Source organism: Pangasianodon hypophthalmus, chromosome 18 (genome assembly GCF_027358585.1).
Source record: "Pangasianodon hypophthalmus isolate fPanHyp1 chromosome 18, fPanHyp1.pri, whole genome shotgun sequence".
Lineage (NCBI taxonomy): Eukaryota > Metazoa > Chordata > Actinopteri > Siluriformes > Pangasiidae > Pangasianodon > Pangasianodon hypophthalmus.
In genome coordinates this window covers 5,380,586-5,395,464 of record NC_069727.1, presented here as the reverse complement: position 1 = coordinate 5,395,464, position 14,879 = coordinate 5,380,586, and the positions used below count along the sequence as shown (strand labels likewise).

The 14,879-nt window shown below is 39.7% G+C and overlaps 1 protein-coding gene across 2 annotated transcripts; it reads right to left on the bottom strand.

Annotated features, from left to right (window-relative positions):
- Positions 1-244: 244 nt before the first annotated feature.
- Positions 245-13,475, bottom strand: ccdc3a (coiled-coil domain containing 3a). 2 transcript variants are annotated; one of them, XM_026922819.3, is made up of 3 exons: positions 12,517-13,475; positions 11,255-11,396; positions 245-2,763 (listed from the first exon to the last, which is right to left on the bottom strand). In XM_026922819.3, exons 1-3 carry the CDS (start codon positions 12,906-12,908, stop codon positions 2,476-2,478), a joined length of 822 nt encoding a protein of 273 aa, XP_026778620.2. In that variant the 5' UTR covers positions 12,909-13,475; the 3' UTR covers positions 245-2,475. The 2 variants fall into 2 exon arrangements, with proteins under 2 accessions (XP_026778620.2, XP_026778619.2); XM_026922818.3 differs by having other exon boundaries at positions 247-2,763; positions 11,255-11,429; positions 12,517-13,462.
- Positions 13,476-14,879: the final 1,404 nt, after the last annotated feature.

Genomic DNA, 14,879 nt, shown 5'->3' with positions numbered 1-14,879 from the left:
ATTCCAAGTATGGGTCACTATACTTGGTCACAAGTCACTTCACTTCCTAAATATTCTATTCCTAGTGTTTTCAAAACATGTTCTGATATGCAAATGATCAGGACAATTCCAAGAATATTCAAATTTCTGGGTAAACAATTAACAAATCATTCCATGTAAGTGAATGGCTCAAAGCAACGCAATGTAGACAAGCTAACCTCTTCACTCGAATTTAATTCATTTAGTTTTATTATAGGCAAATGGGAATAACACAGGCCTATTCGATGCGTGTACACAGATACAGTTTAAACATTAACTGCACAGCGGCAGTGTTATCACTAATCCCAGAGCTTACGTGCAGTTACCGGGCACAAACTTAAAAATGCACTGAACACATCCACACTTCTCTCCTGTTTGTTGTTATTCGCCATGTTTTCTGCATGTTGCCAAATGTTTGGGTGGCTTCTCTGCACAAGCGTCCTTGATTATCCAAGATAATTGTTCCAATAATGCATTTCCTCAATTATTTTACTCAATAAGTAATTAAATGTATCTATTTTTAAAAATACATATTTGTTTTAACCAGTTAGTACCTTTTTAACTTGCACAGTTGCCAAAGCACTCTCAAAAAGTCTCCTAGAAGTCTCCAGATGACGTCACTCATTCGCATCTTCATAGCTTCATCATAATCGTTTTGTATCTCGAATTACAAATTAGGGTATATAAAGAAGAAAGCTTTTCTGAAGACACTTAGACTAGATGATAATAAAAACAGTTTTTAAAAAGTGGGGGTTGATGGGAACAGTGGTGATGAGTGATGGGTTGATGGGAACAGTAGTGATCAGTGATGGGTTGATGGGAACAGTGGTGATCAGTGATGGGTTGATGGGAACAATGGTGATGAGTGATGGGTTGATGGGAACAGTGGTGATCAGTGATGGGTTGATGGGAACAGTGGTGATGAGTGATGGGTTGATGGGAACAGTGGTGATGAGTGATGGGTTGATGGGAACAGTGGTGATGAGTGATGGGTTGATGGGAACAGTGGTGATCGGTGATGGGTTGATGGGAACAGTGGTGATCAGTGATTGGTCACTGGGAACACTGGCTTGCACATGCGCAACTCCTTCAGGCTTTACACACTGGTGGTGAGTCGAGTGAACCTGCACTAATGGGAACCTGATGTGAGCTGGCGAGCCATACTGAGTGCAGGACAATTACTAACATTTGCTCAAAAAGTTGCTAGATTTGTCACTAGGCTCTTTTTTTTTTTGAAATACAGTCACAAAAGGAGTCTAAATAGTCACAAAATCTAGTGACAGTCTCTAAATTGGCAACACTGGGGCTGCCCCTGCAGTATTCCCCTCTTTCCTGCACCTATGCTTTCCACTCCATATCGGATAGCATAGGTAAGATAAGGTTCATGTTCACACAGGTCTGCAGTGAACACCTACTGACCCAAGACATCCCTTACTGGCTGGGTCTTTTAAGACCTAAACTGTTAATGGTCTGTTTTAATCCTGGTTCGTTTTGATTTGGTTCCTAAATATATAATTTTTAAAAAATCTTACATTTAATATTAAGTTATGTATGACAACAATGCTCTTCCTTTCTAAGTTCTTGTCTTAAAAACATTAAAAAACCTGTAGATATCTAAATATTGGCAAAGATATCTCCTCTACATTTTAAAATCATCTTTGTGCTCACTGATTGAGAAAAAATGCTAAAATCAGAAATAATCCGTCATGTGTTTTCTACTTTTTCCATTTTATCTTTATAAGGGTTAAAATAAACATTCACAAAAAACAAAACAGGAAAAATAAGAAAGCTCATGGAGGAAAAAGGAGGCGAGGGTGAAGATATTAACGATTGAGAGCAAAAGTTTGCATTCCCCAGTTTCTGGATGGAAAAATGTGTACAATTAATTAACAATACTTTCCAAAATTATACAAAAAATATGGAAGTAATTTGCCAGTTCCAGGTGTCCAGTAATCATGTAAAAAGTATATTTAGCATTTTTCACTGTTACTGTCTTAATGTACATGATTTGCCTGTTTTTTTTTCTTGCAGTAATAAACAGAATGGAAGTGTGTCGCATTGCCGCCTCACAGCTCCAGGGTTCCTGGTTAGTTCCTGAACTTGGGTTGCTGTCCATGTGGAGTTTCTCTTGTTCTCTCCATGATTGCATAAGTTTCCTCCAGGTTCTCTGGTTTCCTCCCACCTCCCAAAAAACATGCTTTGTGGTCAGTTGGCTAAGAAGTGTGTATGGTGCCCTGTGATGAACTGGCGTCGTGTACATCTAGTGTTCCTGATAAAGGCTCCAGATCCACCACAGACCTGATGACGATAAAGGGCTTACTGAAGATGAATGAATGAATGAATATTTGTCTTTATTCCATCCTAAGGGTGTGCAAACTTTTGCACTCTCTGTATTGTACTTTAAAAGAAGATACTGTCCAGCAGTGTCAAGTCCAAATCTTGTTGATGTGTGTGTGTTCACAGTGTGTGTGTGTATCTGTGGCGTGACAGCCTATGTGGAGGCGTGATGGAGTTGAGGTGATGTTCAGAGTTCTTCTTGTTGGTGCTCATGCGCTGTTGGAGCTCTTGTAGCTCGCGTGCGTAACGGCGGCTCGTTTTACGCACTTTGCGCAATGAACGCTTCAGCTTCCCGACACGATCTTTCAGCTTCTGGTTCTTCTTCTCCAGTTCAGTGATGTGTTCCTGTAGACGGCCCGCACGCTCCTCCTCCTCAAACAGCACCTGCTGCACGGACGAGCACAGCAACTGAGAGACACAGAGAGAGAGAAATGAGGGTGGAGATGGTTTGGAATGCATGGTAATTGCATCATCAGCACTTCTGTAAGCCTCATTACTTCCTCTTCACTACTGCTTTTTTTATTTTAAACAATGTGACAATAAGATGATGCAGTAAGCAGTGTTTTACTGGCTTATATGGGCTTAACAATACAAAAGCACTTTTATTACACTGAAAGTCTAAACTAACTTAGAGCACGTCCTGTAGGTCCAAATGTTTACCCTTAGGACAAAATAAAGCGTGTGCTGTAATATTTTGTGCTGTATGTTTCGCTGGCTTTTTCAGATTTGAAAAAAGTAGTTTAAAATTTTTTAAAAATTTAGTTTACTGACTCAAATTCCCAGCAAACCTAAAATCAGTGACCAAATCCGTGTCCTAGTCCAGTCTTTTTGAGGGCCGTATCCATTTTATGTTCTAACACTGTGGATACTCAGGGATTTTCTTGCCTGAAAATCTGAGCAGAAGAAAGAGGACAGGAGCAGGAGAGGTGAGCGAGGATGGGAATGAGGAAAGAAAAAGATGGCCTTAGAGGAAACAGCCACCTGCTGGAGATGTGTCCTGCTGTTCAAATAGAAGAGCTGCTGCTGTAACAACAAACAGCAACAGTTCTCTGTGGGTGAGTTCTGGCTTAGCAACATACACAAATGCTGAATGACCACTAGACAGAGGCAGACAAACAGAATGGACAAATTTGCAGTATTCTTCATAACTGTAGAACTTCTTTTTTTGAAGAAAAGGATTTGTTTGCATTTGAAAAGATTTTGGGGTGCCAATAATTTTGCCACATATGTTTGTGAGAGAAAATGTTTAAAAAAACTAGAGTTTGATTAGTTTGTTAGTGGAAAGATGATTAACTTCCTCAGCTGTGTGAGAGAAAAAGTTTAATCATTGTGTGTATTGTTTATTTTGATACACTCATCTTTGCCCATTCTCTTCGAGGGTGCCAATAATTTTGAAGTTGATTCTACAGCCCCCGAGGCTAGACAGCTGGTCAGAATACGCAAATGTGTCGCAAGACGCTTCTGGTGGTTATGTTTTTGCCACAGCCTGTGCTCGACAAACACCCAATTACTTATTTTTCTGAATGAATCAGCGTCTCCTCCCACTGTGTGCATGTGTGTGTGTGTGTGTGTGTGTGTGTGTGTTATTGTGTGTGCTATCCAGGCCATTTCACAAGCCAAACACAGCCTGCTATGTTCAGTGGTCCAAGCTGTGATGAAAACACAACTGACGCACCCACAGGACCCTGGAACAGACGGGGAAAGAGAAACAGGAAGGAGAACGATGAAGGCACAAATGGCTGGTTTTGAAAAGATAGAAAACACTGTGACTGAGCCAAGACTGCTCAATCTCAAGTAGAGAGGGAACCAACGAAATGAGGATGCAGTCCTAGGAAATAGAGTTACCATGGCAACAACAGACTCTCTAGAACCCGGGAGCAATAAAAACATTTTTAAATTCCAATATCTTTTAGGGTGCCAATAATTTTGTCATGTTTAAAAAGAGAACATTTCTCATAGGAATAGTTTTGTTAAAGGAAAAATAAGTGGTTCGTCCAGTGGTTTGAGTGGGGAATTTTTTAAAGAATTTCGTGAAATGCTTTTTTATACAATATTTCTTTGCTTACTTTTCATTGAGGGTGCCAATACTTCTGGAATGGACTGTAGAAATGGAACTGCACTTGTTTCTTGGTGCGAATAATGATGAAAACATTACAAATCAGCATTGATCTGTCTGCCTGTGTCTTACACATGTGAAGAAACCCAAATAATGGAAAATAAAGCTTTATAAGATTCATATGTTTAAAAAAAAAAGGAATTAGCTGTAATGATAAGGAACTTGTGGAGGGCTATGATAATGATGATGATCTGAATTTTAATTATTCTTATACATCCAAGATTCTTCAGCTCTTAATTACAATCCTGTATAGATGCTTAAATGTAATATTTATCATTCTGTCATATCATTTATCGATCTGTTAAAGAAAAACAAAAAACATATATAGAAAAAAATGCTAGCGCTAATGAAACACTGACAAACTGCTCTGGTATAAGAGGAATAAAAAATGGGGTGTGCTGTTATAGGAAAATCATCAACATCAAGTTAGTGTGATGTGGTCTGATATGAAGTGGAGTTACTGTTATCGTCCCTAAGTTGATTATTTTCCTATAGCAGCATGTCCTGAATATTTTATTCCTCTTATACCACAGCAATTTGCCACTGATAACAATTTTTCATTTATTAATGAATGACAAGATATGTTTTTATCTGTTTAGTTACATTTAATGTTGTGGAACATCCATGAGACAAGTTCCTGTTATGATTTACATTATAGCAGCTAGAAACATTCGAACAGTTGTTCCCTCACCAGTCTCTCTTTTTTCTGCGTTAATTAAAAAAAAATTTTAAATTTTAAAAACACAGCATGGCATGTTACTGAGAAATGTTTACGCAAAGCATAAAGCCTTCTGTGGCAGAAAACTTCAAGTTACAGCTTCACCTCTGACTGCTACAAAGTGCTGACACTGGAGACTCCTTCCATAGATGTTAAACAAACATCTCCTTACAGAAAACATCACCACATCAGCAGTGATACAGTTTTGAAATGTGTTTATGTGGAGCATCCACCAGACAAGTCCCTGAGTAAATTATTTCTGTAGAAACGATAACATATTAGAACATCGTAGTTCTGATAGGGGTGAGTGTGGATTTAAAGTAAGCTGAAGACGCACACCACAGCGAGTGTGTCAGAGCTACACAAGTAGCTGCTGTGTGTTATGGTGCTGACAGAGCGACTCCCTTAAGCTGTGTCAAACAAGTCGTTTCCCACAGGAAGCCTCATCTGCACCACACGACAGCATTCATTATCTCTGTTTTTCCCAGCATGGCTAATCACCTCCACCTGTCCCTACCAAACACACACACACACACACACACGCACACACTTCCTTGTGTAACAGAAGCTCTGAAGTAGTCCTGCCTGTAATTTAAATCTCAGGTTTTATATTAAAGCACTTGTTCTAATATGTTATCGTTTCTATAATTACACAGAGACTTGTGTGGCATCAGTAGGTAATCTAGGATTAACACTAAACAGATTAAAAACATTTAACAAAGAAAAATGTATACTCGTTGATATGGTGACGTTTGTTGTAAGGAGACGGTTATTTAACATTTACAGAAGGAGTCTCCTGTATCAGTCTTGAGGACAGAGGACTTTCTGGTTTCTCGTTAACATGACAAGCTGTGTTTTTTTCTGTTTTAACTTCAGGAGACAGAAAGAAGAGAGGCTGATGAGGGAATGAGTGTTTATAGCTGCTATAGGTGATAATAAGAACTAACTTGTTTTTTGGACATTCCACAACATTAAATGTAGCTATAAATGGATAGAAAATATGGTGTGTCATTCTTGAATAAATTAAAATTTGTTAGAATTGGCACACTGCTGTGGTATAAGGTGAATAAAACATTTCATGATATGGGATTATTGGAAAATAATCAGCTTTGAAGTGGTAACAGTAGGTCACATCACACAACCCTGTTGTTTCCATATAACACCCTATATAACACCACATCCTGTTGTGTGTGTGTGTGTGTGTGTGTGTGCTAATCATTTTGCAACACTTGAGTCTGGATTACTGCTTTACCAAAAGCACCATCTGTTTAAGAGAGAGAACACCTGTTAGTGTGACCTCATGTCTCTTCAGGTTATGACCTCTGACCTACACATGCCTGAACACAACAACACAAACATGTTACCCCACTACCCCGATAGGGTAACTGACAGCGCAATGATGCATCGCTCACTGTTTTTACCACAATCACATCTTCAGGCTATGTGTAAGCTGTAGCAAAGTTAAAGCGGTGTAGTTTTATGACTTTAAAGTAATACCTCAGAGTTTCTTCAGCCTAATCTCAACCCACTGCTGTGTGTGTGATTGCCACAGACATTTATTTTAACCATGAAAAGAACAAAAAACATGAAATTCCCTTTCTATGAGGAAGTAAGGGGCGCTGTCGGGGGAGTAAGTAAATATTTAAAAAAACACATTTTTTGGAGAACATTTTTATGAATTTTTCAGGTCAAGGCATTCCTTTCATTAAGCTTTAAATCTGCATTATTCTGAATTTGTTGTCTTCAGAAGTTGATAAAGTTTAACTGCTGAGTGATAGCAAGCACGTTTAAAAAAAAAAAATCAGACCATAGTTCAAAGGGGCAAGCATAAATAAACAGACCTGCCATCAAGAAGGGATTAAACTAGATTTATTCTGTGTATACAATGTGTCACAAATATTAATTTTGGGATATTCATTGATATCCAGTGTTAGGATCCCCTCTTAACTGCGATTAAGTGATTTATTTATTTATTTATTTTTGCCTCTAAAGTCAAAGATAAAGCTAGCAGATTCTTCGTTGTCTGAGTAAATAAATCCAAACCACCAACACCACAATAAAAACAACAAAAACAACAAAGAAGAATAAGAAGTCTCATTTTAACACCTTTGCTATTAGAGTGTAACGGTTTTAAATGTGTGTTATACCGTCATGTATTTAAAATGTATAGTGATGGAATCCAACAACTGACTGTATGTTATATGTGAATTCTAAGTGAATTATAAGAGCAAACACGGTTTTCCGTTCTTCTCTCAGTATTGGATTATTCCTGGCATATCATTTTAAAGTCACAAAACCATATAATTACAAAAGTCCAATCTATGAAAGGACAAATTATATAGAATTAATTTACAAATACCTTTCACTGGGGAATTTTTTGAAAGCTTTCTACTTTCTAAAGTACTGCCCCACATTTAAGTTTTCCATTCTTTTCTCATTCAGAATTGCTGTCTGTGGTTATCACACCTATGCTACATGTGGTAGATGAAGATTAAGATGAAAAACACTGCAGTGTTCCTTTAGGATCAAGCGGATTAGTGTCAGAGAATTGTAGGACATCTTCTCTCAGTTGCCCCACTGTGCAATAATCCGATTCATAACCCCTGCAAAATGGCTTTGTGTGTGTGTGTGTGTGTGTGTGTGTGTGTGTGTGTGTGTAGTTGCTCACATGGCCCTGACTTGCACTGCTGTGAGGACTCCAGACGTTCCAGCTGCTCTCGAGCCCCTGCGTCTCCTGACCAAACGCCCCGCTGATCTTTTTATTACTTTCACTCTCTTTCCAAGACCAGTGAGTGTGTGTTTAAGGCAGTGTGTTTGTACATATATCTATATGTGCCTCTGTGTGTGTGTGTGTGTGTGTGTGTGTGTGTGTGTGTGTGGTCTTTAATCTGGGTTCTAGTGACCAGAACAAACCCTAAAGCATCCCAGTGTCCTTTAGTGATAACACACCAATCCATACAAAGGCCTTAAAGAAAAAAAGTGATGTGTGTAAGGTGTGTGTTGGTGTAGTCATATAAGAACACACTTGGTTAAGAAGGATGTGCACCGTTTATTTTCTGTGCTATTAAAAAATAAAATTAAAATTAAATCTGATTGCTCAAACCACTTTGTTTGTTGTTTTAACCACGTGTTTAAACTGAGATTCAGACCTCTCAAAGTGGTTTGAGCAATCAGATTTAATTTTACTTTTTTTTTAATGTGTCTTAACTGTTTCTTTCATTTTTATATGGATCAATCCTATGCAGAAATAATCCTGATGCTCAGAATGAATTAAACGGTTTAAAGTGCATGCTGCATGCTGTTCTGGTTTGGTCAATTGTGGTTTGGAAAGATGGATGTGTTTACACTTTGTGGCTAAACATCTGGCTAAAATGAATCTCAGACCTGCTGAAGTAGTTAAAGCGTTTGGGTTTAAATCTGTTTTAAATTCATTTTGGCTGCTTTAGCATTGGCATGTTTATATGGATAATCAGCTATCCAGAGATAATCCTGATATTCAAGAGGCATGAAATGACCAGGCATAAGGCTCTGCAAATCACGGGTTTATATTAATGCGCTGGGACTTTTATATTCAATGCTCCACAGAACGTATTGTAAAATGTGTATAATCATTTAGATGGGGAATTTTCTGTGAGGAGACAGACGTTTATTTATTATTTATGGAAGGAGTCTCCGGTCTTCTACCATGGGAGAGACTTTTGGACAGAGGTGCTTAAGCTGTGGGGTTTATCAGTAACAAGTCAAGCTGCATTATTATTTCAGTAGATGGTATATATAATTTACAGGCTTCAGTTTTAACAATAGACACTGTCACAAGGCAGTTTAACAGAAATCCAGATGTAGATTTAGATCTGTAATGAATAATCCAGCAGCAAGTCAAAAACGTCCTGAGACGACTTGAAGGAGAAATCTTGAGACTCAAAAGGGAGCCCATCGTCTTCTGGGTGACACCGGATAGCAGGATTATAAATCATTACAGTATACAGGGGTAGAAGAGTAAACACAAACAGTACTAAGTGTGTGTGAAAGGATGTTCAGTATGAGTATATTGAGAATAAGAGTCCTGGGATGAGCAACAGGGCAGTTTTTATGATTACAGCAGCAGCATGTGGTACAAATCTACAGTATCCAGGTGAGATTATCTACTGAAACAAGCATGAGACTTGGGTATAAGCTGTTTTTGGGAAGTGCAAATCCACAGCAGAAGAAGTATCAGGATGAATCAGGCAGGTCCCGTGGGAGAGAGGAGCCACAGCAGTAAAAGTGTGTCAGAACCATTAAATCAGGCAGCAGGAGTACACGTACAGCTCTTAACAGAATACAATCCAGACTCATGACTCATGTAATGACCAGATGTAAACGGTAATGATCACTCAACTCACTCAACATCCTGAGCAGGTTTGGGCCTGTTATGTCTAACGTGGTCAGTTGTTGCACTAATAGTTATGCAGTGCAATGAACACACACACACACACACACACACACTTCTGAAGACAAATCAGCTCCAGCCAGTGAACTCTATCTCATTCTCCTGAATGATAACATCTCATCTAGTTAAAATAATTAGCTTGATAGATGGCTTTATGTAAATAATATCGAGCTATAACAAGTTCTCACAAGCCTTCCACTACTGATAGGACCAATACTTAAAATCATTTGCACTGCTGAGGTCTAATCTCACAAGCCAGACTTCTTATCATTAAATGTAGCCAAGAACTAGCCTACTTTTACATGAAACAGCTGCTTCACTGGCATTTCAGCTAGATGACCACATTTTCAACCAAGTTCTCCAATCGCTTTTAGACGTGATGCTCTTTTTTCCCCCAATCCTGTAATTATATTTTGCTCATTGTGTCACAATGTTCAAAGAAACAGGTATATGGAAGTACAAACAGCCAATCAGGCCGCAACCTTCAAGATTCTCAAGCCACCTGAGTGTATAAAAGATTTTTGGAATAGGGTGTTCCAAAAATTCTGGTTTCTTCATCCCTAAACTTCATTAGATTTAAATGTTCTTCAGTTTGTGCCTCTGGGGAACTCGTTGGTGTGGATGAGACGATACACACCTACATGCAGTAAAATCACTTTTACTACCAGGCTGACTGAACTACACCACTTGGAGAACCCTTAAGAGGTCCTACTCTACAACTAAGAGTTTCCCTTTCAGAAAAAGGTTTCAAGTGGAAAGGTAGAACCGTTAACCTTCTAAAGAATCCTGGAGGAAGACTTTTTACTGCAGTCTCTGTGGGCCCCCTTTACATCTCTCGTAAATGCAAATTTTTTTATTCTAGCCCTCTTGAGGCCCCAGTCCACCTAGGGGCATTTGGTAAACCAGTTTCTCTTACCCCTTACTGTGATGCTCCTGATCTCACGATCCAGCCTTAAACATGGCCAAGAACTGCTTGCTTTCACAGTAATGGAGCTTTTTGACTGACTGCAGACAACCAATTACAGTTTTTGACATGTAGGAAGAGGTAATTATGAAAATGGTGCTTCAACAGAAACATGGCTCGACAGAGATCGGGAAATGTAACACCAAGGACATTTTGAGATGTTTATAGACTTAGTAGTCAGCTTTTTCTAAATATTTTAAGAAAAAGTACAGGCTATTTGACAGATGTAACTCATCAATAGATACACATGACCAGCTTTAGTATCATAACTTCTAAGATTGTTTCTGAGTGCAAAAACACAGTGATGTCTTATTTATTGGCCACTAAATGCTTCAAACTAAATTTCTGAATACCAATTAAATGGGATTCCTTGACCCTCAAAAATCTTTTATCACTCTAGTCACCAGTGAACATGTAGAGAGCGAATTTAAGAATCTGAAGCTTGTGGCCAGAAAAGTGTACACTGAGTATCAGATGCTCTGTGGACCCTTAAATGTTCTGTGTATAATCCTATAACAAAGAGGGTTACTTTTTGTGGAGCTCAGAGAATGACTTCATGAATGAGAAAACCAGAGACAGAGACCTCCTCTCCTTAGTAGCACTGTGTGTGTGTGTGTGTCAGTGTGTGTGTGAGTGTGTGTGAGTGAGAGAGAGAGAGAGAGAGAGACCTACCCTGTGATCTTCCTGGTGCTCCCAGTCAGGACTGAAGCTGTGGAGTGTGTGTTCGCTGGAGCAGTTGGAGAACTGGAACAGGCTGGAGAACATGCGCCGGTTCTCCTGAGTGTCAGGGAAGATGGCCTCCTGGTAGTTAACACTGTGCGGAAGGAGGTTATAATTTTCATCCATCCTGTGTGTAAGAGCATAGCCATACACGCACACACACAGAAAGAGAGAGAGAGAGAGAGAGAGAGAGAGACAGACAGAGACAGACAGACAGAGAGACAGAGAGAGTGCATGAACACACAAAGTAAAGGGTAAGCTTTTCTTTAGTTATTGTTGAGTGCAAAGGTTTACACACCCTTACTTCAAAATGAAACAAAAAAAACAGCAAGACGTTTAATGCTAGTTAGATTTTGCAGATGTTCCTTCATTATCACAGGTCTAACACTGAGTACTGATTATTCCTGAGGTCAGTTCACGTTCAGGGAGTGATTGTTTGGGTCTGTACATGAAAGAGAATGAGAATTGAAGTATATCTGTTACCTCCGACCTTGAGTCTTTATTTTAATATCTATCTATCTATCTATCTATATATCTATATATATATATATATATACTCACTTTGAATCTTAGGATTCCTTATGTCTCGCATTATATAACGTTTGACCCCATATAACTTTTATTTTGATAATCATTCATCAGAGCAGCATGGTGGTGCAGCAGGTAGTGTTGCCATCCCACAGCTCCGGGTCCCTGGTTCGAGAGCTTGGATTACTGTCTGTGTGGAGTTTCACAGATTCTCTCCATGTCCATGTGGGTTTCCTACAGGTTCTCCAGTTTCATCCAGGTGTGCATGGTGTCCTGTGATGGACTTGTGCTCCATCACAGCCAGTGTTCCTGGGGAAGGCTGCAGATCCACTGTGACCCTGACCCGAACAAAGTGCTTACAAAGTGCTTTTAATCGAAGTGAGTGTTGAATAAGTGAATTCTCTCACATTTTTCTCCTTTTCAGTCTATCTTTGCATGACATTTGACCCCAAGTAGTTTTATCTTTTTACTCATTCATCACTTCTTCCAATCTGCTTGCCCTGTGATCTTTCCATGTTTACCTTTCTCTTGGAATCTGACAATATAGGTTATCTTTATATGACCTTTGACCCCAAACTGCTTTTATCTTTACAATCATGCATTACTTCCTTCTTCTTCTACCTCTCTCTCTCTCTCTCTCTCTCTCTCTCTCTCTCACACACACACACACACACACCTGATCTGACCTGAGGAAGAAGATGTAGGAGTAGTTCTCCATCACCGTGTGTGACTGGCAGGACAGGTATCCGAGGCCGGTGACGTTGAGGCGCGAGCCCGCGGGAACCTCCAGCATGCTGCCCCACGCCTGATCACACAGCATCTCCACTTCCGCCGTGTAGAGCAGCGCCTCCGCGCTCTCCGCCCCCGCGCGCTCGTACTCGTACGGGTGGCCGGCGGTGTAGCGCGCGCTCAGCGGGTAGTACGGCTCCCGGTAAAGAGCCAGCACCTTGGCGTACACGATGATCTCAGCGAGCTCTGCGCGACATCCCTCACTCAGGGGTCGCCACTCGGTGGGGAGCTGGCAACCCAAACCGAGCCTGAGCAGAGTCCAGACGCTCAGGAGCGCAGGAAGGAGCATGTTCCTCTGATCTTACTGATAACGCAGGGGTGTGGAGACGCTTTTAAACGACTACACGAGTTCTGACTCCATCTAGGATTGATCCGAAAGTTCACAGAGAGTCATATAAACATCCACAAACTCGACGATGTGCATGAGAGACTTGAAGGAACACTGCGCAAAAGGTGCGCTCCTCTCCCCAGCCCCGTCCCGTCTGCTCTGTGTGGAAACCTGTAAACCTTCCCTCGTCTTCTATTGTCCATCAAACCCCAGGAATCCAGTGTGGGGCCAATCAGATGGTCCTGAAGTTTGTCCCTAGCCAATAAGAACACGACCCCTGAGGCTTTTTCCTTCCGCGCATCAGACGCTTCATTCCTGCCTACACACTCCCAGATCCACGCACTTCTACTGCAACAACTTGTTAAAACAATGAACTGCAAAAGAGTTTGTTCCCTGCAGCTGAAATTCTTCCTTAATGCGTATTTAATTAACAGATTTCCTCTAGTTACACACCAGAGTTCTTCCTGTGATTTACATCCTAAACTGCTTTTCCTCATTTATTCAGTTTCTTTGACAGATTTCCTGCATAAACAATGAAGAGAAATTCAATAACTTTCTAATCAGAGATATTACAGAGACCCTCTCGCTCATGTTCAGGAACTGGGCCTAGATCCATTACAGAAATATGTGGATATTATATGTGGATCATCACATGACTCACATGTGTTTTTTTTTTTTTTTGACACATATGTTTCACACCTGGACTTTACACATAGTGCATGCAGTCTTTCTACATGATTCATTTATTTCCACATGTTAACTGTGGTTTATTTTTCACATGTTATGCCTGATGTCGCAGGAGTTTACCTGCATGCAGTGTTACTCATGTGCAGTTTCAGGGGAGAACACGGTGAAATGCACCTTCAGGTGTTTCTCACATGTGATCACATTCACTCACATAATCACATGTGGAAAAACACATGATTATATGTGAAAAGTTCCTAGAAATGTTCATTTTTCCATAAGGGATAAGTTTACATGTTTGGGTGCCAGAAAGCTATACAGTTCATTCATTCATCTCTTGCGCGCAGAGTCGACTCTTTGTATCAGGAGTCGACTCCAATATTCCTGTACTCGATCAGCCACTGAGGAGCCTGCTCCCTATAAAATACATGCTGCTTTAAATAATGGCACCCTTTATAGACTTTATAGAGAGCTACTCATAGGGCAATCAATCTTCAGTTCAATTCAATCAGGCTTCAATTCGACTCACTTGGAGTCGGGAGTCAATTTCAGTGCGTTGGAGCTCCTTGTCATTAGCTAATACAATACAATTATTCATGATAATGTGATACAAACCTCCATATTGTTACAATAGCTCTTTTTATTTATTTATTTATTTATATATAAAAAAAAAAAAAAAAGTGCGGAATCGACTCTTGGAATCTGAATCGGAGTTGACTCAAATATCCCTGGATTAGAACAGCTACTGAGCAGCCTACTCCTTATACAATGATTCATAATAATAATGTAACACAGACCTCTATATTATTACAATACCGACTTTTATGTTTATGCCTTAAAATCGAGAACTGAAAAAATAATTTAAAAAAAATAAAAGTGCGGAATCGACTCTTGGAATCGGAATCGGAGTCTGAGTCGACTCATATATCCCTGGATTCGAACAGCCACTGAACCGTGCACTCCTTATACAGTGTTATGAAAGTGTTATATAGTTATATAAGTTATATAGTGTATATAGTATATGGGTTTAAATAATGGCATTAACAGTGCACCATATCAGTTAAGAGCTCTAATGGTGCTAAAAGATAAGAAGAGTGAGTTAGTGCCATCTAATGTACAAATAAAATACTACAGTAAAGATCTGTTGTAGGCTACAGTGTACACGGCACGTGCCCTACCGAAAAGCAATGGTAATGTTAACATTTATGTTTATATATTTGTTTATTATGTTAATTCTTATCAATCAAG

Excerpts from the sequence above, each read along its gene's own strand:
- ccdc3a (XM_026922818.3), bottom strand. The coding sequence starts at position 12,908 with ATGCTCCTTCCTGCGCTCCTGAGCGTCTGGACTCTGCTCAGGCTCGGT. Across the intron at positions 11,430-12,516 it reads TCCTACATCTTCTTCCTCAG|GATGGATGAAAATTATAACC; the intron begins GTCAGATCAGGT and ends TCTTACACACAG. Across the intron at positions 2,764-11,254 it reads AGCACCAGGAAGATCACAGG|TTGCTGTGCTCGTCCGTGCA; the intron begins GTAGGTCTCTCT and ends TGTGTCTCTCAG.